The sequence below is a fragment of the Astatotilapia calliptera genome, chromosome 6 (genome assembly GCF_964374335.1).
Source record: "Astatotilapia calliptera chromosome 6, fAstCal68.1, whole genome shotgun sequence".
NCBI lineage: Eukaryota > Metazoa > Chordata > Actinopteri > Cichliformes > Cichlidae > Astatotilapia > Astatotilapia calliptera.
Genome location: NC_137427.1, coordinates 19,785,355 through 19,811,590, shown reverse-complemented (window position 1 = coordinate 19,811,590; position 26,236 = coordinate 19,785,355). Strand labels below are relative to the sequence as shown.

The following is a 26,236-nucleotide window of genomic DNA, read 5'->3' as shown; positions in this document are numbered from 1 at the left end:
TCAGTAATAACCTGCGTCTGATTTAAAATCTTTAAATACCCACTTAACCATCATTAATTGACATCGACCTACTTTTCTCAATTACTGTTTAACCCTCGTTAGATAAACCTGTGCACACAATTTGATTTGATTTGCCTTATTTATTCCCCAGTATTACACTGCACCTCAACATCTCGGCTGCGGGCGACTTCAGTGAAGTTTTCTTGCTGTTCCAAGGTTTTGTCCATCTTGTCATCTGTCATGCAAAAACACCGTAGGCGAGCCTCAATGGGGTCAAGTGTCTTAGCAAAAATGACAAACTTAGCCATGTATGGGACACAGATGATTTCTCTGTAGACCTGAGTGCCAAAACCAACAGACTCCTGGATCTGTCTGCAGTCTATCAGCCAGAATCTACAAATGAACGACACTTTTAGGTAAGTATCAACAGGTAAAAATTTAAGCATAAACGTTTATAACCTTCAATCGTAAGACTGCAACTGTGCATCGTCATTTACCAACAAATAAAGGATTTACCTTGCTGACACATTCGTGGTGAAGGAAACACATTGGTTAACAAAAGTGAGAGGCGTGGAGCCGGTGATGTCCTCCCATTGTGCAGGAGTGGTACCACCTGAAAGGTAAACCGATGATTTGTTACTCAACCTCTGAAAACAGTTCACGCAATATTTTTTAATCTTCACACAGCATTTGTCTTTTTATTGGACTTAAGATAAGATACATCCACCACCACGAAGTTCTGATAAATTACGTCCATTAAATCAGGTCATTTCTTTTAATAGCACACAAAGAAAAATATCAAAGATTGACTAAAGAGCTTTATATTAAGATTTTAAACATAGAAATCTTAATAAAATTATGAAAAAAAAACAGCAATTGCACAAGCAACAAATACAACATGAACAATAAATTAGGATGTTCACGGGAGCATTTCAATATGTCATCCAATGAGATGTGCCTGAAAGCCATCCAAGATGTTTTCTTTCTAAAACAAAGGGTTTTATTTATAGATACTTACCTGTAATACTACAAAGCAAACGTAAAGTCGGGGTCTCCCCACTGAATGTGGTGTCACTATTGGAGGTCTTGGGAATTGGGATTGTCATTGTGATGGGTTTGTGGAACTTTCTTCTCCTTGGCTCCAATGTGACAATTGGGCTGAACGTTGCTTTATTACCAAGAATCTTTCTCACCATGTCAACATCAATAGGCTGAGCCTGGGGCAAGATATGTGGTAATATGTATTCATATTTTTTTTCTTCATAGCCATAATTTGGATATTCTGTTGGTATACCAGTCAAGGAATGTACACACCTGAAGCCCAACTCTAATCTTCTTAGTAAGGGCTCCTTCAGGGAATACAGCCTGGACCTGGGGCACGAGAGTACTACTGAGGACCCCGCCCTCTGGACCAATCAAATGACTGTCCTGCTTTATCCTTGACACAACAGCAAAATACTGTGGGAAGTCTCTGGTGATGATGCGACATATTCTTTTCTTTTCAAGTTCCTCAGGGGAATCAAGTTCTGTGAAAGAAAGCATAAAGTCAGTGCTTTGTTTTTTCCCTTTATTATTTACGTACTGTGCTTCACATTATTATACTAGCATTTTAAAATCTATAAGACAACTCTCTCCTGCTCTAGTGTTGCTTGTTTTATGGCATTCATGTATTGTTTTACATAAAATGCTTTGAGATATCAACCTATCGATCACAGTTATACATCACAGGCCACTTCAGATCCCTTACTTTCATCCATGCCATTAAGTATCTGGTTCAGTTCCTCTTCAGTGAAGTCACAGTGGTGTTCCTTCCAGCTCTCTCCTGTTTCACTCCTTAAGATCACTAGCTCCCGCTCTGTTCCCCGCAGAGCAGCAAAATGGGGGATCTCTACAATCACAGGCCTAAAAGGTGTGACAAGGTAAAAGCAAATACAAATTGGACTAATGCTAATTAATGCTTTTCAGCGCTAACTCCAGAGAAAAATCAATGATAGCATAGTGTTTAGGTTGACATGTGAATGAATTTACGAAGAAAGAAAACAATAAAAACTCAGTTAAAATTAATTTCAAAACACAAACTATGAACATAAAAATAAATAAACATCTATTTCACATCAGGACCAGAATCCAACTAGAAACATGATTGGGGAGATAGGTGCTTGTGGGAAGCATGAAGAAAACTCAACAGGTTAAGGTAACAGGTCAGGTGGTAAAGCTGTCCTTCTCTTCAAAGAAAGAAAAGAAGCACCACAAAAATAAATTATAAAAATTAATATATATATATCATGAAAAACTAAAAAAAAAATTCAAATTTTAGGACAAGGGAAAAACACGGGTGGGCGTGTAACCAGGATTTGAGGGTGGTTGGGTATCACCCTCACATGGTCCTACCCGAGGAACTTGGTTCCTGGAGGACCCAGCTGCAGGATGCGACTGACCAAGCTCTCACCCTCATTCAGAGGGGGTGGAGCTGTAGGTAGGTGGAGCTTACTGATCCATACGCAGCACAGAGGGGGAGTGAAGAAGAAAGTATGAACACACCACACAACTACTGAAACACACTTATACCAGATAGTACAAAGCCACCAGCAAGTACACAAACTGTTAGTAGATGCGCGCAGACACACACAAACACACGCACACTCAACCAAATTTACCCCAAGAACTGGGCTCCAGTGGGTCCCACTTCTATAATGCGACCAGCCAGCCCTTCACCCTCTACCATAGGTGGCATAGAGGCCAGACGATGCCTCTTCACCAGCCTGCAAGTCACCCGTGTCGGGGCAGAGCACTTTCTTGGTGGGACAATAATTCGCAAACCATTGTGACGGCAACCACGCATAGCTCCACCTCTGGCATCTACCATAAAGCTGACCAGGAAGCTAAAGAAAAGGCACCAGAAATGGATGAATTGGTTTCTAGACATTCAAACAAATAAAGATGCAAAATCTCCATGCTCACAAGGCAACTGAATCAAGTAAAGGTAAAAGAAAAGGCTATTTTTGTAACCTGAGAAGAGACATTAATAACAAATAGGTCTCAATAAATATCACTTTATCCTGGAGAAACACTTTTTCGGTTTTATTCTGCTTTAATTTTTTAACTTGCAAGATTCTGGTCAGGACACAGGTTGTATTATGAACTGATATAATTAAATTGCATTAAAAACAGGGCAAAGCCAGCTAGAGCTGCACTAAGGATAAAAAAAAAATCTGGTTATTTCAGGTTATTTCAGGTAATGTAAGGGCATTCATTATGAAATAAAGCAGAGAAACAGGATGGAAATGAGAAAATCATTCAAAAGTGACAAAGAAAAAGAAGTAAAGGCACAAAGGAGATAAGAAAATAGACAAAATAAAGACTTCACCTGCTGTTGTCATGGTCTAGGCATGGTGAGGAACGGCTAGAAGCAGAATACAAAAACAACACACACACACACAGAGTCACAAACACAGAGAAGATAAGAGAATGCACATCGAAGCAACAACAAAATAAATAAAAGAGAAAGAGAGAAAAAAGAATGAGTAAAAGTGAGAAAACCTGACCAGACAGATAATTACACAGCAGGAAAAATAAAAGGAGTAGAAAAGACACATGAGAAAGTATGAAAAATACACCAAAAGTACACCAGAAAAAAATAAGGGCATGTAAAAGATGGAATATCTATTTCAGAATATAATGATAACCCTTGAAGTAGTGCATTAGCCAGCACAAGCAGCAGAACAGTCAGTAATTTGTTGCAGGAGGTATATAAGCTGAAGGACAGCTGCAAACAGGAGAAAGATTTACTGAAATAAAGGCTTGCAAAGCACCGAGATGCCATTTTGTGTCTTAAACTTTGGTGACTTTATCAGCAAGTAAACTAAAATAGAACCAGAAAATACACAACAATGGCAGAATAATGCTTTGAGTATAAGTAAATCATTAAAAAAAAAAATCAATATCAGCTGATCCTTTGACATGCTGCTGCACATACTGTACACAAAGCAAAATGCAAATGAGAAGATCCAGTTAGAAATGCCCACATAGCCTGTTTATCCAAGATGTACACCTTTGTGTATAAAGATGGAGCCTTTAGTCTGGATTCTAATGTCCAAGCTCACTCTGAAATTAAAATGCTACAAGTGTAAAAAAAAATTGATTTTACTTTGAAGTCAATGTGCCTTTAGAGGGCACTGCTACCATAAACAGGTTGGTAGAATTTCCAAAGATGGGCTTAATGTATTTATTTCTATAAGAGACGCCATGCAAAATGAAACTGTACCTGAGTGTAGTGACAATAAAGACAATTCTGCTTTTGGTTGTGGATAATTTACTAAAGAAATTTGGATAAAGTGTGCACCCTAAGCTGATTTAATGCAAGTCCACAAAAAGTTTATGGCATCTTGTGGATTTTACAAATTGTGGGTTTAAAAAAAACCCTCAGTATTTCCAGACATAATGGGAATGTGTATGTTAAGTATGCAACTGGGTTAAGTCCCAACATTTGGATTTTCTCTGAAAGAAAGGAGTGTGAGTTTTTCTCTGTGTGTGTGTTTATACCCAGAATGTAGCAGACTGGAGGACAGCACAACATTATCAAGATGTTCAGCACCCCAGCTCAGACGGAATGAGTCCTTTTCATGCTCTCTAGACAGTGTTGACACCTAAAGAACAACAAGCATCAGCAGGCTGGTTAAACTCACCTCGAGTGTCTAAAGATACTTTATTGAAGGTTAGACTACGGATACTACGCTTACCTGGTGACTTGTAAGCAGATCTTCAATGAGAACTTCTCTTTGATGGAAACTTTGGTGAATGGGAGTGTGTTGGGGCCTGATGAAAAACCAAGGTGAATCTTCTCAGACCTTTTCTGTATATATCTGCATTACTTAGGTATTCCTTATGATGATGAACTTGGCTAACAGCAGATCTGGAAGGTTTGCTGTGAGCAAATTTAGATGTTTGTCAAATACAATATGTGTGTGCTGTTTCTGACCTGTCCAAGTTGTGGCTCATGTAATTGAAGCCATCTAGATAATGTCCTGGCAGAGAGTCATCTCCCAGCTCACGGAGGTCCTCTGCTCTTAGATACTCTCCCCCATCACCTGTCATTGTGTCCTCGCCTGGAAAACAGATACAACAAAAATGCCAAACCTTGTTATGACCAATGAAAAAATTAATAACACTCTCTCTCTCATGTATATATATATATATATATGTAATATATGTTGCATTGACTATGCAAGTAATATGGGGATCGAAAAGATGAGTTCCACAGACATCTCAGATAATGGCTCTTCTTCAACCCTTCGAGCACTTTTTCAGATCCAAAACTACATCACCTACAATACACTTTTTTACAACTTTTGAACAATGAGGTATAATTTTTTAATGAAGCTCAGTCATGACTTATTGTGTCTCATGACTGGAGTAGTTTTTTCCTATAAAAAAATTAGCTTGATATCGATGAGCAGCACACTAAATTCTTGTTTTCTACATTTAAGTAACTTACCCTCTTCATCAGACACATCGAGAATCTCAGTCATGGTCTCTGGAACATTCAGTTTGTGTTTCTCTGTAACCGTCTAATGTAACACCATTCAGAGTCATGGAAAACAGACAACCAAAACAGAGAAAGGTTATAGTTTAAGTTAAAAAAAATTTCCTGGCTCCATTTCCAGAGGCTAAAGCAATCATGAGCTTACAGTTGTGGTTGTGATGACCTCCTCAGTGACGACTTTCAGTGTGTCTACCACAGAAATGTAACCCAAACGTTTCGCAATCGACAGAGCGGTATTTCCATTCTAACAGAGAGAAGGATATACGATAGCGTACCAGCAGAACTTTTTCCACAACATATTTCACATGTTAAAAGTAAATGCTTGGACTCTATTGTGTCTTACCACTGTAGTAGTATTGGGCTTGGCCCCATGTTGTAATAAAACATTAATTATGTGTGTATTCCCTTGTTGTGCCGCTTGATGAAGTGGCGTGTAACCATTCTGCAGGGCAAAAGTTTAAAAAGAAGACAACAAAATTTTGTTAAGTCACAGTAGAAACTAAAACGAAAGGGATGCTATATTTGAGTTTTGCTTCATGCTGTGTCTGCAGTTTAAGTTAAATAGAGCTTGCATGCTTCAAATTTAAGATTTAAATATAACCTTGGTTTTGGAGTTGACGCTGGCTCCTTGTTGTAACAGGAAGTTAACCATCTTGGCATTTCCATAATGACAGGCGACAATCAGAGGGGTATATCCAAGCTGTAGCGAGGAGGGAGAGGGTGAGAGATGAACACTGATCTTCTGTAAGCAAGCACTAAACTCAATCTTAATGCTTCCTGAATATATGATGTATATGAAGACTTTGTTATGTTTTTAAAAAGCAGGTATTTACATGCACGTCCATATGATACACTTAAATATTAACATGTAAACATAAAGCGAATAAACAGAAAGTAAGCAAGACATACTGTCATTCACACAGGAAAATTCTTGTAGATTAGCATACTGTTAGGTTTTCATTACTAGTAACAATTTTCTTTTGCGTATACTTGTTAAATTTGTCATGCACATGCATGTCTGTACTTTGGTTTGCTGGTCCAAGTTGGCATCATGTTTGGCTAGTACTTCTGTTACAGTGACTTTGTCCTCTTGGGCAGCAAGATGCAGAGGAGTTAGTCCACTCTGTAAAACACAAAGCAATGTCACATTACCATCCTTCACACTTTTTTATTTTATTAATTCCATGAAGCAATTTATTAACATAGTAATAAATTGCTTCATGGAACAAATTAGACAAAACTGTTGTTATAGAGCACTCAGCTTAAGAACTAAAGAGTTTTATACAGCTGTATGTAGAGTGCATGTGTTTCTTGTTTCCACTTCAAATTATTTTAATAAATAAAAATGTCATAAAGATTGTGCTTCTGTGTGACCTTTGTCGCTGTGTTCACATGGGCTCCTTTTCCCAGCAGGAGGCTGGCCATCTCTGCATGTCCTTCCTGAGCTGCCAGATGCAGAGGGCTGACTCCCTGTTTCGTTAAAGCATTGGTCTCTGCTCCATACTGCAGTAGCGCTAAAGCAATGTTTGTCTGGTTCTTTTTGGCTGCAATGTGGAGAGGAGTGTAGCCATTCTAAAACAGAGGAACGAAAGAAGATATACACTGTGATAGAAATACAGTACATGCAAACAAGTGTGAGCTTCTCATGGACCTTTATTTTTCTTTAAAACTCAGCCTAACCTTTGCAGTAGCATGAGGCGATGCACCTTTATCCAGGAGCAGCAGCGCCACCTCTTGGTTGTCATAATGAGCTGCCACATGTAGTGGAGTTAAGCCATTCTGTGAAAAGAAGCATTTGATTTAATGAAACTTTTTGCAAGCCTTTGTGATATTTTTGTGTGTGTGTTTTTGTGTGTGTTTTTTTTGTTTCAAGTCAGTTTTATTCCATAATTTGTGTTTCAGAGAAAACAATCAGATGCTCAAAGATTAAGTGTAATGTGTCTCTCTCTGAAATTAAGACAATTACCCTCAGTGCTGGGTTTTGTTTCAGAACCTGCTTCTACAACTTCAGCTCACCTTGCCAGCATCATCAGTAAGAGCTCTGCGCTGAAGGAGAAGTTTTGCTACGTCGAGGCTTCCATATTTTGCTGCTACATGTAATGGAGTGAATCCTTTCTGTAGATGTAAAAGGGATTAATTAAAATTCCACTGATTTAACTTATCACATGTTATTTATCTGTCTACGTGCATTCATCCTCTGTTCACCTTGGTGGCCATTGAGTGTGAAGCTCCAGCCTCCAGGAGCACAGCAGCTGTCTCCACCTGCCCCTCTCTGGCTGAAATGTGGAGAGGAGTGTAGCCATTTGTGGTGGCAGCATCCGGGTAGGCCATGTGCTGTAATAGTAGCTGGACAATGTCTGTTTTTCCCAGACGGGATGCAATGTGCAGGGGAGTCTGGTCCTCCTGTAGTTGAGGGGAAAAGAGGTAGTACATGTTATAGAAGAAAAGGATAAACGGAAATGATGCAGTCATTTAAAAGCAGTAAAATTAGAATGAACGGTGATGTTGTAGGCAGAGCTGGGACAGGTGACATCAGGCATTCAAACCAGTGCTTGAAATATAAAAATTTACTGTAAACAGAAGGAAAGAGTGATTAATGTTTACAGCTGACTCACCCTGGCCATGGCATCCACCAACGCTCCATTTCTCAGCAAACAGCGAACCACTTCCATCTGTCCTGCTCGTGCTGCCATATGGAGAGCTGTCTCACCGCGCTGACAATCAAAGGCAGAAGATTTTTAAGCTTTAGGACACTGTGCTAAACACAAAAAGTACACCAGAACGGGGTACATTTTTTCACGTGTTTGCACTGAAACAAATGAAATGTGTGTTTACTTTGTGATGTGTATTTCCGACTGCTGATCGCTGACCTGATAAAAGAAATTACTACTTACAATGTTACGAACATCAGGAGAAGCTCCATTCTGCAGTAGAAGTAAAACGATGTTGAGGTGACCCATGAAAGCAGCTACGTGCATGGGAGTCAGACCAGACTGCAATAATGAAAAAAGAGACAGTAACAGTAGCAGTAACAACAAGGAGAAGCATTAAATGCAAATTTAGAACAATGTTAGCAACAAAGTATACATGAAATCCTGACACACCAAAACAATCTCACCTCAGTAATTGCCTGTATGGAGGCACCGTATTTGACCAGCAGCTCCATCACCTTCACTCTGTTTTTCTTACAAGCAATGTGGAGAGGAGTAAAACCATTCTGGTAGAGACAGTAAGAGAAAAATTAGCAGGAATATGCATGTCTCTATAGTAAAAAGGTAGCATTGGAGTATTTAAATTTTATAACCTTATTTTATATTTCAGGAGTTATTAAACTTTTTGGGTCAACTGACCCCTGATAATCTGATTAACCCTATGCTTACTACTGTTGGGACTCTTATATATATCATTAAAACTAACTGTATTCTGACCATTTCCAAACCAAAGAGGCATTTAATTTGAAGGTGAAAAGTCAGAATATACGTGTTCCCAGTCAGAATTTTTTAACTGTATCTGCCCCTCAAGTCAGATTTCCAACTCAGACCATCAATGCTGACTTCACAATCCAAGTTGGCAGTTTGAAATTCCTCAGGAACATTTTATATGAAAGAATATGGAAATATATAAATATATATATAAATAAGCATACTAGTAAATCGCAAGATATTCACGATCCATAGTGTCACTCTTTTTATCTTAATATGTGCATCAGTAAATATCATGATAATTTCTGTTAATACCAGTTTTGGTGCTTCTCTTATTGTTTCTTTGAACCCTTACCAGTGCTCTTGCATTGGGATTGGCCTTCTTGTCCAGGAGGAGCTTAGTTACTCTGTAGTGGCCACAGTGAGCTGCGACGTGCAGCGCGGTAAGGTAGTCGAGTGTGACATCATCAACAGGCGCCTTGTGTTGCAGCAATAGTTTTACACACTCTATGTGGTCTCCCTGGGCTGACATGTGCAGTGGAGACAGTCCATTCTATATGGAGGCAAAAAATTTAAAGAATAGCAGCCGAGATAAAAACCAAAGGCATATAAAAAGGAACAATAGTACTCATATTGTATAAATTCTAAATGATATACTAGTGCAAATATGCTAACCTTGGTTCTAGCTAGGATGGGGGCTCCTCTTTCCAGCAAAAGCTCAACTGCAGGATCATGTCCACTCCTGGCTGCACAGTGCAGGGGCGTCAAACCATCCTTCGGAACAATCACATATGCACAAGCAAACGCACACATTAATCCAGTTTAAAGATTTTGAGAAAGAGGACGTGGAAAGTTGTTGATTCCACTTATTTATTGTTCATTATGGTTTTAATAAAATCTGAGTCTTACTCTTGTTTTAGCATCTATCTGAGAACCTCGGTCCAATAACAGGGCCACCATGTTGGTGTTGCCCCTCTTAGAGGCAACATGTAAAGGTGTTATTCCATTCTGACAAGGCAGATACAGAAACAAAGGTACATCAAAAACTACAGCATGTAAAACATACAGAAAGAAATGTAACGTTTAATGGGCTAGAGGTAAATGTATTAATAAAGGCTTATTAGAAGTGAACACTACGATGGTAAATAACATGCCCTTCTGTAATGATCAAAATCAAAAACAGCCACACAGCAGGAATTTGGCTGTACCCTGGCTGTGAAGTCAACAGCAGCTCCTCTGTTCAGCAACAGGGTGGAGACATTCACGTTACCATAGTGAGCCGCAATGTGCAGAGGGGTGAAACCACTCTGATAGGAAAGGAGAGAATAGAGAGGGACAGAGTGAAAGGAAAAGAGGTTAGAGAGTGCAGAACAGCTCATCACGAAAAGGAGAAAAGTAAAATGAAAGTGAACAAAAGAAAGTAAGAAAGACTTTTCATTGTTAGATACAGGAATAGACTCTACTGAAGCAGACTCTGCTGAAGTAGTAATATGATGAAAGAGCGTGCTGAAAGAAAAACATTGTGTAAGAAGGAGCATAAAAATGAGCAAATCCCAAAATAGCACATTCAATAGATAATACATGCAAAACTGCTCAAGTTCAGCCATGCTTACTAAAAAAAACTACGGGTGAATCAACTTGGTTTTTTGGATACATAAATATATTGAAATAAAGGACAAAACATAACTCATAAGCACCAAGCAACACTATGGACGCTCGCAAGTATGTGTTTCTACTTGGGTGGACAAATGAACATTTATATATTAGCTATATATATAAATTTTCATAGTACACAATTGCAGGTCGGTTCACTCCTTACCTTCCCATTCTGATAGACATGGTGCAATTTAATTAAGAAACAAAGTTTACTTAAAGATCAGAGATCAAAGTGTTTCAGAGAAGTAAATCAACATGCACAAGGACACACATGCGCTGAGTTACGCGTAGAAAGATAGGAGTAAAAGAAAAAGCTGATTTTACTTTCAGGTTATCAGTTCAGTATAAAATTCGTAAACATAATACATTTCAATGACCTATCAATTAAAAATAACAACAAAAATCTATAAAATAAATGATCAGTAATTAACTGACATTCTCTGGGGATTATCAATAAAACACATTGTGTTTTACTGTCAGCCATGCAGTGTCTAATACAGCAAACTCTGGCATGCAGGGTATCCCTATGTCACAAAAGTCCTCAATAAGTAAGGACAAGATCAAAACAAAAGAGCTGAAAAAAATGGTCAGAAGTAGGGATGGGTACCGGTGTCCGGTGCCATGATGGCACCGGTTCTGACATAAACGGTAGTAACCAGACCGAAAAGCAGCGCACATTTCGGTGCTTTATTTCGGTGCTTTTTTTTCCTGAGCTGTGATACACTTCTAGCCAATCATTTTACGTTTCCGAGGATAGTAGGCGGGGCCAGGTACGTGCGTTCTTTTAGAGCAGAGCTACAGATTAAAATGTCCAAGGCGAAGCGGTCAAAAGTCTGGCTGTACTTCACAGCAAAATATGCAAACTCAGCAGCAACAAGTGCTTTAAGCTGATACTGTGATACTGTCAAAGGAGGTAACACCTCAAATCCGATGAGACACCTGGCGACGCATAGCGTTTTTTTTTTAAAAGCCCAGAAATGCGCCGTATGATAGCTTGCTGCGAGACCTCACACCGAGCGCATCTACTGCGGGTGGGTTGCCTGTTATCTGACCCGGAGTTAGCAATATCCCCCAAAAACCCCGAAGAGGAGAGTCCTGGCCCCTAGCCCTGCCAGTGTAGCAGAAATGATGAGGATGATGATGCAGCGGCAGCTGTTCTTCTCTGCGTGAGTAGCTTAATGTTGTTCGTGTAATTTACGTTGAGTAGGCTAACCACGTTATTACATTAATGCAGGTAAGGTGAACTAGCAAACATCATCATAGCTACATGCAGCTGTCTTCTTGTTTGATGGCAGATACTCCCTTCACCCTGGACAAAAAGGCTAAAATGACCAAAGAAAAAGTGGAAAACAGTTAAACATGAGAGGTTTAGGACAAAGTTTGTGTTTTTTCCATTGTTTAAGCACTGCTTCCAGCCAAGAGTGATGCCATATATGCCCCATAGCTGCAGAAAAGGCTAACATTGTTATCTTTTTACAAAAAAACAGCTGAACATGAGAGGTTTTTGGACCAATTTTGTGTTCTCCATTCTTTAAGCACCGGTTTGAGCACCGTTTGAGCACCGGCACCGTTTCAAAAGTACCGATTTGGCACCGGTATCGGATAAAACCTAAACGATACCCATCCCTAGTCAGAAGTGACAAAATTCAGAATCAAAGGAGGAGGTGATAAGTCTGTATACCTCTGTGGTTCTATTGACCATCATCTGGTTATGATGCATAGAGAGAGAAAAGGGGAATAGGGTGAAGGGCTGTTAGGGGAAACACTCAGTATTTTTTTTTAATTTAAAACACTGAGTATGTTTATAAGTTTGCACAGTTTGAAAATAAAAAATAAGGACCTGTACAATACAGCATTTTCAGAGAGGCCTGGTCTATCCGTTTTATTATTGTTCCCTAAGGAACCCACAAACAATAAAATGTAACTTGTCCCTGTTGCCCTCCCTCACCTTAGACTGGACATCAGCGTTGTGGTCATTCTGAAGCAGCAGTGCAGCAGACTTTGTGTCGTCTTTGCGGGCAGCAATGTGCAGGGCTGGAAGGCGTACCTTACCCTTAGTGTCATGCTCCAACAACAAGGAGACAACTGAGTTGTGCCCCTGCTGAAGAGCAATAGCAAGTGGAGTAAAGCCATCCTGGAGGAGCACAGGGGAAAAAAAGTTAAATGGTTACACGCTTCATAGAGAAAAGAAAAGAAAATAGGCAAGATATTACATATTGTTTTTACCTTCAATAATTGTATATATAACAATATGAAAGATAAACATACCTCTGTTGCAATGCTTTGATTTCCTTCATTTTCCAAGAGGTATCGCACGACCTCCAAGTGATTCTCCTGAGCCGCCATGTAGAGTGGCGTGAAGCCATTCTGAAGAGATATACAGGCAAAAACAAAACCACATCATATACTTGTTGCTTGTGTTGCATGCTGATGCATTTTGTAAAAGTTCTTGTTAATTCTCACCTGTGACTGAGAATTGACATCTGCTCCTCTTGACACCAACAATTTGACTACTTCTTTTTGTCCAGCCAAAGAGGCAATATGGAGGGCAGTGTTTCCTTTCTGCAAAGAGAAAACAGGGTTAAGATCACCAACCAAATATCTGTCGTCTCTTACCTCCCTCAGTCTTAACCCTGAAAATTCCAGAAAATTCTGATTTTTGAAAATGAATGTTTATTGAAATGTTTGACACATATAAAAAAAATATACATACACTTGGTGTTACAGGGCTAAAATCACATTATGCAAACATTTCATTTCTGCTTTAATGTTTAGGATGTAAAAGTTGGGTTTAATTCCAAGAAACGTATTCAAGTCACTCGAAGGACACAAACAGCAGAGTGATAGATTCTGTGTCAGCTGTTCACTGCTGCTAGCTGTTGAGCCTGAGTCATGAGGCAGTCACAGACTCACATAACAAGCAGCTTGCCAAAAAGCGCACTACACATTCACTCTCGCCTTCTCTTACTCCTTCCGACTGAATGGTACAATATCTAAACTTAGCACAAAAAGTAAGGATTTCTTTGTTGTAACAATGCTTCTTGGCAATAAATCTTATACTGTTGGAAAGGGTTGAGCAGCAGAGTTGAGTATACAAAACATATTGGCCATATAATAATAATAATAATAATAATTTAACAACAGAGGCACAAAGCACAAGTCATTAGTAGAAGAAGCTGTTTGGGATTGGCAGAGAGGTTTTTCATGGGCGCAACCGACACACTCAACTCTGCTGCTCAACCCACAAATGCAATTTCCTTACCAATGTGGCACCATTTAATGGAAAAAAATTAAACAGGGCTTCCAACATTTACTGCCAAGAAACATTCTTACAACAAACAAGTCATCAGCCAATCAAAAATTTCCTGACTCATTGTGCTAAGTTTATATATGATACAATTATTAATATTTTATTAATTAATAAAACTGAATGTCTGAAGAAACAAACAATCAAACTCTCATAATCATCTTAAATCACCCTCATATCCACCCCAATGGCTCCTTAATTCACTAAAGAAGGAATGATTTTTATGGTATTTTACAACTTATTTAATTCCTTTCCATCATCTCCTTCTTTCTCCTTTGGTTAAAATAATTTTCTTATCTTTTTTTCCCTCTTTTAAAAATTTAGCTTTATCTTTAAAAAGTTATCTTTGCCAATGCAAGCCAAAGAAAAACCCATTAGATATATAGTGAGCGATTAAAGCAACAATTATATTAACTGAAATATATCAATTAAAGACCCTATAAAGCTAAATCATGTGTGTACCTTGGTGGAAGAGTCAACAGATGCTCCTCTCTGTAGCAGTTCCTCCACCAATTCCTTGTGCCCCTCCTTAGCCGCCAGGTGTAACGCATTGAGACCATTCTAAACAGAAAACAAGAGAAGATTTCAAGAAAACACGTGAAGAAAAAATGAAACTGCGTGGTGCTCAGGGAATCATATTACAACCCCCCTGTATCAAAGATAAGGCACACCAACATTACAGGACATAAAGCGATATCTACTGGAAATTGGCTCAATAACAATCTAATGGAATCATGTATACTCCTGCAAAAAAGGAAAACTATAGTACAAGTGTGAATTTTTGTAAAATTGGCAACAATAAAAAATCTTGATTAAGTTTATAGTCACTTATGAAGGTATAATCCAACTTGACATTGCATTATACTGTACATGATTTATGGCATTCATTTCATTCACAGTTGGAGAGATTGACATTTAAGAATGGAAACAGAAGAAAAACTATTTGGGTTAAAAAAACTGGCTGATTTTTCACAGTTCAATTCGCTCATAACAAAGGCCTCACCTCAGATTTATCAACAGGAACTATAGCAGCACAAGAGGAGAGCAGACCTCAAATGTTGCACTCCAACAAGCCCTTACAACACAACTGATTTATCCCCACTCGAAAACTCACAGTACCTCTTCTGACGCTGACATTTACACACAGAAACAAACTCTAAACAAAACAAAAACCATTCACCTCGTCCTCCTTTTCTTCCATCCTGTGCTTTGGATCTTTGAAATTTTGCTCTTTTTTTATCTTTCAAAATGCCCGCTCCTTTGGGTATTCTGTGCCTTCATGAATCCTTTGCTCTGTTTTCTTTTGTCTTTGGTGATGGAACTCCAACCAGTCCTCCACCTCCTGCTTCCTCTATACTGGTTTAGAACCAGCTTTCTAGGTTTATGTGCTCTGTCCTCTTCCTGCAGGCTAATTCAGATGAATGACAGCGAGGAAATGTGCCTCTAAGCTCTGGATGCTTTTTGGGCAGTGATATAAAAGAGGAGCTGTTGCTAACCCCTCTATCATTGCCTTTTCCCCTCCATAGCACATGTACATCATGCATATACATTCACACACAAATAGAAACACGCCCTCTCTTTCTTTCTCGCGAGTTGCTAAATGCCAAACAGCCAAAGAGGGTGTCATATTTCTGCACAGTCATAGAGGGAACCCAAACACACATCCAAACATAGATAATCATATTTAGAAGCAACTGAAAATGTCAGCCTTTAAAATAAAAAGGGGGGCATTCCTCAAAGGCCAAAGTATATCAGTGACTGTCTGGCTGAGTGATTTATAACATGACTTTAAAAAGAGTGAAAAATGACACATAGTTCGTATCACTATGGTACATCCATAAAACCTAAGAAGGCATAAATGCCTTCAGTTTGTGCAAACGGTTTCTAATGAGCTACGAGTAAAGCGGCACAAATGGCACTAGACCAGTGTCTGTTATGTGTCTTAATCAAATCTGCAGAGATCCACCGATCGACAGTCTATGACACATTCTCAATCAGTTTCATGTATGTCAGATTATGAGTTGGTCACACTGCATCACGCTAAAATAGTCACACATGCTCTCACAGCACAGTCGCTTAAAGTGTGAAAGCTCCTCATGGTCTAATCAAGTCTAATCAAACACTTAAATCATCATCACGCAGGTCTGCAAGGTCTGCAAGGTCTGCAACTGACTCATCATAGCAAGCACTCACTTTTGATAAGTAAAGACTTCAAATTTTAATATATGTTTTTGCTGATTTTTTTAAATTGTCATTATCACTTCCACAATGATCACACTGCATATCATGTTTGTCCGGTCGCATGGCCAAACCTTCTAATATCATCATCACTTCAGTATATTTTAAATCAGTATGCAGTTAGTCCATCTGTGACTTTTTCCACTGAACTGGCAACGAATGAAAAGAGAAAAAAATAGTCTAGGCTATATCAGATGCTCTTTGCTGACATTTGAGAAGCAGAAAGTCCAGCCTCAGTTATACTTCAGTTCTGAAATGATAGACTCACTGACACGGCACAAAATAATCATACTTTCAGCCACATTTCAGCCATTATGTATTTCAGGAGAGACAAGAAAACCCTACAAAACACACACACAGTCACACAAACCGATCTAAATCTCCTTTCCCTCTGAGCTCAGTTGTTCCTAAAAGCTTCATTTAGCTAATGGACATCGTGATCCCTGGCACTTTGTTGCTTCCCCTAGCAGGAGACAAAATGTTGAGCTTCATCCAGCGCAGATTGTCATTCAAGCTGCTTTGACCGCTGACCTTTGTTATAAGCACACATGGTATAAACAACCATGCTTACTTGGTGCTGTTTTATTGTCTCAAATGCCACAGGGGAAAGATGTTGGAGGAAATAATGTAAATGTCATAAATGTCACAGTGGGATAGATTTTGGAGCAAATAATGTAAATGCATGCGGATTAAAGTAAAGAGTAATATTACTCACCAAGGATTAAAATTTTAAGTAGATTAGAAGGGAAATCTGGCCTTTAATTGTGAAGAGCGAAACAGTTCTTATACACACTCCTAACACGCAAATACAAGCACATAGGCATATTGTATTAAAATGCAGAATAAGCTGCAGTGACTCATTTTCTTTTGAAATCCTAAAACTCAAACACACCATGCTTAAAAACTGGAAGAACAAACATCATCTGTAAAAAACATTACAACTTTATTTATACATCTCATTCATAAAATCTGTGCAATGGAGAATCATAGTATGACAGTGGCTTTGGCAAGCTAGGAATATACCCCTCACTCTCTCTTCTACTAACTTGGGCAGCCTTCTGCCCTTGGCGCCAGTTTCTGGCCCTTGCCACTCTCTTCGTGCTTTCTAGGTTTTTACTCTTCAGTTATTAATGAATATAGCACCAAGGGCGATACTCAAAATATGTGCATGACTTAGTGTGTGACATTTGCAGCTTCTTGTGGTGTTTTGTGGATGGATAGACTTTTTAAAGAAACCATGAATAACATTAAACATGATAAAATACTAAGATACAGTTCCTGTATTTGATTGCATTGTGAACGGTAATCGGAAACGCATTAAAACAAGCAAAAGGAAATTGGGTCATTCAACTGCAATGTCACATTATCCGGCTCTTGTCAATAGACTACTAACTCTAATGACTCATTATCGGACATTATTTCAGATAATGGCTTTGTGATAATGATGCTTTTCCGTGATTCGTTCAAGTCTTTGGCGAAAATTTGCATTTATGCACAGAATTATTGTGATTTTTTTTTTTTTTTTTAATCTTACTGCAGTAATCAAAAGCATTAATCCTGGGCTCATGCCATCACTTCCAGTACGGTCATGTCACTGCCTGTTGTGCTTTGACTTAACAAAATCATTCTAGAGACATCACTCATCAGCTGTCATACACATTCAGCACAAATTAAGACCAGTGATGTGTGCTTTAACTTAACCATACTGTCAATGTCTTTCCTCTTAAAATTTGTGAGTAAAAAGGTAAAGACACAACAGACTTCCCTGCCTGTAACACAGCATATATCTGTAGGTGGAAAAAGTGTAGAAATGATCTGTGAATCTGTGAATGTATGATTATGTATTTAAGCACGTGCAATCAGAATTAGAGACAAATACACACGTGGGAAGATGCACACATTATTTTATATTATTTTACATTTGGCTATTGAAAACACTAAGAGAAAAGAAGTAATGCATTTATGTGCATGTTATAACTTTAATTTGGTTTACTTACACATCACTGGAATAAAATAAAGTCTATAGCTTATGTTCATATGTGCTGGGAGATATTTAACGTGCTTAGGTCCAAAATTACATTCACTGCACATTATACTGGCCTCTACACACACAATAATGAGGGAATAACTGGGATATGTATAAAAATGTCCCTTACATTTTTTGGTCACTTGACAAGGTCTCAAATTTGATCATCTGACCACCGAGAAATCCTATTAGGGCAAGGCTCTCCTGTTGCAGGACAGGAGGTGTGTGTGCCTATGTACATGTCTGTGTGTATGTGTATGTGAAGATTAGTGTGTGCACAGCTTTCTATATTCAGGCTTCCCTCTCGGGGCACAAAACAGAGCCCATGGTGCCCATGATAACAAACAACAGAGCTACGGGTTGGCTTTTTATAGCTGCAAACCAGCTATAACAGTCAAGCAATGACACAGTAAAAAATAACGATATGCACGCACACACACAACACATACGCTCACGTAGCCTCACTCCTTTAGGCTGTCTTGTGACTTCTGTAAATCACATTGACGTAGACAGGAGAGAGGAGTAGGGGGAAATATTTTAACCTCTCCAATCCCTCCCCTTCGGCGGAATGTGGGACAGGGCGAGTATGGGGAGGGGACGAGAACAGCTGTCACGGAGACAGACCTTTTCAAAAGCTGCTGAGATTGGGGGGAAGAATGGGTGGGGGGGGGGGAGTAATTGTAGCTATGAGGGTAGCTGTGAGTATGTAAAGGGATATGGCAGGTTAAGGTACTCGCTGTGTGATGTTGTCCAAGCATTTCACTACATATCGTACTGTGTATGACTGTGTACGTGACAAATAAAATTTGAATTTGAATTTGCATTTGAATTTGATGCCATCATGACACGGCAGGGCAAAGGTTAGCTTGAGCAGGTTTGACAGTAGCTTGCATTGAAGCACTAAACAGCAGATTTTAGATATTATTTCACACAATTGCTATATCAGTTCTGGAAAGTTGTAATAAATATTTAGATTTAAAAAAAAAAAACTAAAAACTTAAAAAGTATTATTTAAAATTAAAAACACAAAGATGGAGTTTTGAAAAATATAACTCCATAAAACCTGAAAATTTGTCACAGTTTTTATTTTTATCGCCTCTCTTCAAATTAATGTAACTGCATACAAGAATTCAAACAAAATCCGATGTTGTTTAAGTTTTCTTACCTGGTTACATGTGCTGATGTCAACCCCGTTCTTCAGGAATTCAAGGACTTTGTCAATGTTTCCAGCTCTGGCAGCCCGGAGGAAACTGGTGTTACTGTCCGACTACAGAGATAAAACAGAAATTAGGGTAATATTAATAACAGGTAAATAAGCAAATGTTTCTAATTTATTTTGTTACTGTGTCATTCTGATAAAAGTGCCACATATATGCAATATTATAGTAACAACATTAAAGGCCACATTCCATTTATCAGACAAAACAGTATTTTTCTCTCTCTCTCTCTCTCACACACACACACACACACACACACACACGATGGGTTTGTTCCTTAAAGCTCTTTTAATGTGAAAACATAAAATAAAGGGTCAATCATGTGTTTTTATATGGCTAAATAGCTGCTTGTACAGTATCAGTGGCCTACTAGGCTACTCTAAATGTAACCATCACAAAGCAGCTGCGCACGCGTGCACACACACACATGCACACACAGAGTCACGTTTCCACATTGCCAGAGGACATTATGTTGACTTACATTCATTTCATGGAGATTCTAACCTTGATCCCTACATCATGTTGTCATACAAAATTTGCATTTTGATGTCGTGGTTTTTTTTTTGTTCAGGCTTATTTGTTTTATTTAGCCATTCCTGGTGTCTTTTTTTTAGTTTTACTTGTGTCTTTACTATTTTTTCCTCCATTTTTGTCTGTCCTGCACTGATAAATATCACCTGCGTTAAACTGCCGCACTTGTTCCCAATCTGTTACTGTTTGATCTCAAGCCTTCCAGCATTTCTTGTTCTCCTGGTGTAAGACTTGTTTTCATTTTATTCAAAATGTGTTCATTTTTTGTTAGAATTGTTCGTTACTGCCTGATCAACAGTTAATGACAGACTGTCTTTATGTGCATGTACACAGCAAATTTAAGTTTTAAATGTAAATTGTGTTTTCCTCTTGCTCTTTAAAAAAAAAATGTAAGAGGAATAGCACTCTTTTCTGAGTTGGATTAAATATAAATCTTACCAAATAGTGTTATATTTTTAAGGCAGTATCAGAATTAAAAGAAAAATCTTATATTAATAAAACATCTAACATTTGTTTACTGCAGACAATCATAATCACTGCAGCTTAATGAACAGAAATTTAACAACCAATTTTAACAGCAAACAAAAAAACTAAACAAAGTCAAAGGAAGTGATGACTTTCTGACGATGGCCTGTCATTACCTCTGTAATGATTTTGGCCCAAAATAGAATTTTTCATTGCATGACATCTGATATTTGAAGAATCAAAATATACCGATGTATCGCTTTATTTGCTGAATATCACAGTATGTGAACATTAGTAGTGTCTTCATTATCTTGAGAGTGTCAACGAGTTTCTAACCTCTTTTTAGCAAGGTTAAAGTGTTAAAGTGTCAGTCAATCACCACTGGAAGTTAACTTGTAAGGTCATCAAACTTCGCAATACATGTCAACAATCATACCACACCCCCTATGTGGATTACCCTTCACGTGCAATGTCGCACAATCCCAAGCAAACCATCAGACATTAACATGTTTGTTTCTTCTTTTTTTTTTTGCCTGTCCCGTTTGGTTCTTTTGCCATCAGAATTGTTGTCTAAAGGCAAAGAAAGATGCCCAATGGATTTACTTTACCAAATGGACCATCCCAGCCTTGCTGTATTGGTCTATTTGATTCACCTTTGCTTTTATTGTTTATTTTATTTTCATTTGCTGAACACGGGACAAACAAACATGTTTGTTTCTGACAAAAAAGGACATTAGCAGAAAAAGAAATTATAACAACCCAAGTCTGCTTTTTCCATCTCTTACCAGTAAATCATCAACGTTAGATCCAGTGTCAGCAGCCTTGTAGTAATCAGTATGTTGATTTGAGGCATAGTCAATCCCAACGGTCTTTGAAGCTTTATCTGATCCACATATCTTACATGTTGCTGCATTTCCCATGGTTACCATTCAGACAGGAAAAGAATTCACAGCTTTACCTGAATATTGTCGCCTTTCTTTACTCTCTTTGGCCACTTTGTCAAATTCTTGCAGTTTCTCACTTTGCATCTCTCAGTACACTCCTGATTACTGGCATCCTTTAATCCTACAGTCCAATAAATTTGTACATATCTTTGGTTCAAACATATTTAATAAATTACCAAATCTTGCTTCCTTTTCTAATTAATTCTACTACATTTCCTTGTTGTTCCCTTTTATCACAGTGCAAGCTGAGGATCAGCCTCTAGCTCTGACTTAATGTACGATGTACTGTGGTCAAGGCCCAGTCCTGCCTACTCTTCCGCTGCCTCTCCTCTCTCGCAGTAAGATAACAACTGCAGCCATAAACATTTAACCCTTACTGTTTCTCCTGTCTTAGCTATTTTTACCATTCTAGACCTTCAGTTCCACAGACACAACCCACTGATGGGTGTGTGTGTGTTCATGGTAGGGTGCATAACAGCTGGGTTTCACTCAGAATGTAGACCACATGGCCTACGGTGCTTTCAGGAACACCAAGGGTCAGGATTCTGAGACAAAATTAAAAATGGAACACAGCAATAAAAAGATTTAAATAAGAAATGCACTAATTGAGATTTCTTTGGCCAATTCCATGTTTTTTTGCAAGTCTGACATGGTAATACATATTTTTGATGATTCTGATTCTCTTCTTTCTAAGAACTATAACTGTTCTTCAAAGCAAAATTAGCTGAAGCATAAATAGTTAACTGAAATGTCTGATATATTTTTCCTTACCAAACAAAAGCAACAGATTTATATAACAACAACAACAAAAAACCTTTCATCTTTTTTCAGCATGTTCATAACAGGCTTTCAGCCCTTCCTTCATTTTTACTCATCTCTATAATTGTCTACATAACTCCTCCGATCCTTTGCTCATACCGAGGCTGCTGGCTTGGATTGGCTCTGAGCTCTGGACGGCTTTAGCTTTAGTCCCTTTGCCTTGGTTACTTTCTTATAAATGTTCATGGTGGTGATTTAAGTGTTTGATTAGGTTTGCTGTTACAAAGGTTTTTCATGGTAGTGAACAGTGAGACTTTACCTCCAAAAGTTGACAGTACTGTTTATCCCCAACCTTATAAACAGTACTGTTTATAAGCTTGGGGAAACCTGCAGTCAGCTGAGACTGAAGAAGTCACTTGGATGAGTGACGAAACGTCCAGATGAACAGAATCAACCTTTGGAGATTTACTTACCTGGATGATTGAGAATGCATCAAGAAGTGAGTCTTTACAACACTAATGACATGTTAGTGTGTTGCTGTGAGTGTGTATGCAACTGTTTGGCTGTGCTGCTGTACATGTGTTGCTCATGCATAACGGGACATATGGGAGGCTGACAGAAACCACTGAAAAATGGACCAAGTCAGATCCGGTTAGTACAAGCAATCTAATTTCAACCTTACATAGAATTTTTCACTACACAGAACTCGTTTTGTGTGTGTGTGTATTCTTCAGTCTCCACTTTTTGAGTTTTTACTCGTCTGCCTGCCTGATTCAGCTGTTTGCCAAACTCCACATGCAGAGATTGGATTGATTGAGATCCAGCTGTAATCTCTGTATCCGTACAGGATTTGCACAGATTCGCCTGGAGTCAGTCATGTAATGAAGGACAACACAAGTATGCTTACACTGGATGAAAATCAAAACTCTACTTATTATCACGAATGTCTCATTAACAGCTGCTTTGTGTACACGAGGTCACTTATGAACATATGTGCACTAGTATTGCTAGGGGCTTTAGCTTTAGTCCCTTTGCCTTGGTTACTTTCTTATAAATGTTCATGGTGGTGATTTAAGTGTTTGATTAGGTTAACCTCATGGTTAACCTTGTTTTAACCATGAAGGTTAAAACAAAAACGGTGAAAATCTTTTAAAAAAATTATACTATTTATGGTAGACAGTGGTACAGTACTATTTCTTTGACTTTATCCGTTACCTAGTGCGATTTCAACCACCTCCACATCTGTGCAAATCCCACAGCCCCTTTTCATGTTGTCCTACAGTAACACCAAAGCGTACGATAAGGCCACCACAGAATGTGGTAATGAAATTGTCATGATACACACCATGTGTGACAGATTTTACCTGACGCTTTCGTTCAGCTCTTTCCCGCTGCCGTCTCCTCTTCTCCCTGGCTTTCTGCAAAGCCCTGTAGTCTGGGTGTTGCTCAAGCTCGCGAGCTTTCTTAAGATGGGCTGCAGCGTGGGCCATGACTTCACCCTTCTACTTTTCTGTGTGTTTTCCTTGGTGCTAAAGTTTATAAATTCTGCCTAAAGCAAACTAAACACCTTCACTTTTTATATTTGTCAAAAAAAATGCCATACTATATAAATTATAAAAAGTTATTAGGCCTTGTTTTGCATCAGCATTATGCTAATACTAAAAGAAAAAACAGAGAAATATTGACTAATTACTCCGAAATGACTGAAAAAAAGACTTTAAAGAAGCGTTAACCCAAATTCAGTGAAAAATAAAATATTTTTAAAAAACTGTTGCATATTCCTCTTTTTCCTTTCTTCAGTTTTCTTTTCTTCCACCTTGTACAGCAGTTAGATTTCAGTCCTCACACAAAAACACAGGCATACACACACCTACAGGTGCTCAAAAAATGAATCCCTCCCCTCGTATGGTCCTATCAAACACGAACAAGAGGGATGATGACTGAAAAGGGCTGATGAAAAATGAACATAAGAACCACTCACACTCTCATCCTCATCACATATTTCAACACACAAACAGGGAATTACCCATCCCAGATGTACATGAAAACCCTCCATGTGAACAGATGTGGCTACAAAAGGCTCTGAGTGTGTACGAGCGTGTCCTTGCATGAGTGTTAATGTGCATGTGAGCCAGAGTCACAGGAAATTTTTCATTGTGTAAGGGATTTAAGGAGGCTGTGTGCTAACAGCCAGCTGACTGCTGCAGACACAGCTACTTCCTCTGCTGCTGTGAAAATGCTCTCCATCCTTAGCGAATGAGGTAAATGTGTAGTGAAGATTTAATAGGTCAGAAAGGACCATGAGACGGATTACAATGGTCGAAATACGGTAAATATTCTAGTCATGGTATGGTTAACCCCCAATTTACAAGTTCATAAATCTATAAAGTCTGTAAGGACTTTTTATTTTGTCGCAGTTTAAATGATGTATGCGTTTAGTTTCTTTTATTACATACTACAGACTTTTCCAAATAAAAATGGAAAAGAATGATGCAAAAAGTGTTCAAATAAAAATGAGACAAGACCATGAAAAGGGTGAACTTGGGTACAGGCTGTCCTACTGTGAGCCAGCAGAGCAAATGGGACACACCACTCTGTCCAGAGGGGGACCAGTGAGCAGAGAACAGTGGCTTCCAACCACCAAGTTACAGGCTTCCCCCTAAACGGGAGAAAGTGGGTCAGTCTGAATCTTAACTGCATTGCACCCTCCATAGTGGTGGCTGATAGAATTGAAGTTGACAGCTCCTGCATGTGAGTGTGCGCGCCCACTCCAAGCAGACGGGTGTCAAGGTCTCTCTCTGTCAATGCCGCTAATGTTAGGAGTTTGAAATTTCAGCACAAGTGACAGGGACACAATCTCACACCTCTATTTCTGTTCACACATTCTGCCTGATCGGTTTCACTGACTCAGTCAGCTACAGCAGCATCAGCAGCATTTATTTCTTCTAGTAATCATGAATGGGACAGATTTGCTGAATCACTCCACAACTGCAATAATGTTGTTTTCCTTTTTTTTTTTTTTTAACACTGGTGCACTGAACCTGACTGCTTCATTTAGTTCCATGACAATGCTGCCTTTAGAGAGACTGCACATTTCTTTTTCCTTTGCTGCTCTCTGCTGGTGATGAAGGGAATAAGAGAATCTTTTTTTTAAGGAAACAGCGTATGGATCTTAGAACCCAATCTGACCTAACAACAGTGTTTATATTGGAAGAAAAAACAACTGGCAGTAAACACAAGTAAAAAGAACACTCGACATTTTTGCATCATTAATCCATTATACTAATATTCAAAACAAAATAATACTACTCTTATCTAGGTTTTTGGAACAAGGAACCTTGAACAGAAATTTAAGGCTCCTTGTTAATTTATTCACTTGAATAAAAATAATACAGCTGTAATAATTGTAATAAACTGAAATTGTAATGTACATTTTTTTTCTGGTTTCTTTTCAAGCATAAACTTGTTTTTAACTGAAATTACAAGCACATGCTATTCACTAGGTCACCTATTCAAACCATTTATGGTCATAAAATTAAAACAGTTTATGGTTACAGATACTTTAGAATGTGGCTGGTTACTATATTCTCAGTGCCTGATTATGAATTTATTGTTTGATTTTACGCTCAGTAAAAACATACTCTCAAAGCCTCAGATGAGATTTTCCTCAATCATTGTATCTTAAAAGAAAAGGTGGGCTGGTCTTCCTTAACAAGGGAATGAAACAGATGCAAAATGTTAATTTTTATTGTATTTTTCATAAATTTGCAATTACCTTTGTTTAATTGTAACAGGCGGGCATAGTACATAAAGTCTGAGTTTTCAGGAAATGGATTCAACCAAAATCTTTTTATTTCACGAGAGATAATTTCGCCATTAACTACATTAACTTTTACATAGCAATATAGTTGGTACTGTCCAGTCACAGGACATCCTAACAGGACATAAGAAATTGTGGAGTCTCAAATGGAATGGAACTGCTGCACAATACAATTTTACTTTTTGGTTTGCTATTGTAATTTTAAATATATATGCATCGTTACTTGAAATGTATCACATACTGAAATACTTACTGGATGGGGGTTATTTACAACTAGTAGCATTTTGTTACAGTGAGCTATTGTAAAAT

At 38.4% G+C, this 26,236-nt stretch overlaps 1 protein-coding gene across 11 annotated transcripts in view; it reads right to left on the bottom strand.

Moving 5' to 3' along the window:
• Positions 1-26,236, bottom strand: part of ank2a (ankyrin 2a, neuronal) — an 88,372-nt gene that overhangs the window by 47,361 nt on the left and 14,775 nt on the right. The window contains exons 1-34 of one of the 11 annotated variants that reach the window (XM_080302910.1): positions 23,472-23,703; positions 19,357-19,458; positions 14,390-14,488; positions 13,084-13,182; positions 12,889-12,987; positions 12,569-12,754; positions 12,302-12,325; positions 10,173-10,271; positions 9,874-9,972; positions 9,640-9,738; positions 9,320-9,517; positions 8,661-8,759; positions 8,437-8,535; positions 8,158-8,256; positions 7,748-7,945; positions 7,559-7,657; positions 7,223-7,321; positions 6,917-7,114; positions 6,567-6,665; positions 6,144-6,242; positions 5,886-5,984; positions 5,688-5,786; positions 5,495-5,567; positions 4,979-5,105; positions 4,740-4,815; positions 4,543-4,646; positions 3,368-3,403; positions 2,658-2,882; positions 2,392-2,490; positions 1,748-1,902; positions 1,315-1,526; positions 1,019-1,217; positions 517-613; positions 165-393 (exon numbers count right to left, since the gene is read on the bottom strand). In XM_080302910.1, the coding sequence (XP_080159036.1) occupies positions 165-393; positions 517-613; positions 1,019-1,217; positions 1,315-1,526; positions 1,748-1,902; positions 2,392-2,490; positions 2,658-2,882; positions 3,368-3,403; positions 4,543-4,646; positions 4,740-4,815; positions 4,979-5,105; positions 5,495-5,567; positions 5,688-5,786; positions 5,886-5,984; positions 6,144-6,242; positions 6,567-6,665; positions 6,917-7,114; positions 7,223-7,321; positions 7,559-7,657; positions 7,748-7,945; positions 8,158-8,256; positions 8,437-8,535; positions 8,661-8,759; positions 9,320-9,517; positions 9,640-9,738; positions 9,874-9,972; positions 10,173-10,271; positions 12,302-12,325; positions 12,569-12,754; positions 12,889-12,987; positions 13,084-13,182; positions 14,390-14,488; positions 19,357-19,458; positions 23,472-23,597 (4,149 nt within the window). In that variant the 5' untranslated portion in view covers positions 23,598-23,703. Of the gene's footprint in view, positions 1-164; positions 394-516; positions 614-1,018; positions 1,218-1,314; positions 1,527-1,747; positions 1,903-2,391; positions 2,491-2,657; positions 2,883-3,367; positions 3,404-4,542; positions 4,647-4,739; positions 4,816-4,978; positions 5,106-5,494; positions 5,568-5,687; positions 5,787-5,885; positions 5,985-6,143; positions 6,243-6,566; positions 6,666-6,916; positions 7,115-7,222; positions 7,322-7,558; positions 7,658-7,747; positions 7,946-8,157; positions 8,257-8,436; positions 8,536-8,660; positions 8,760-9,319; positions 9,518-9,639; positions 9,739-9,873; positions 9,973-10,172; positions 10,272-12,301; positions 12,326-12,568; positions 12,755-12,888; positions 12,988-13,083; positions 13,183-14,389; positions 14,489-15,107; positions 15,490-19,356; positions 19,459-23,471; positions 23,704-26,236 lie in introns of those variants that run through there. The other 10 variants (XM_080302908.1, XM_080302914.1, XM_080302912.1 and 7 more) reach the window with 10 other exon arrangements.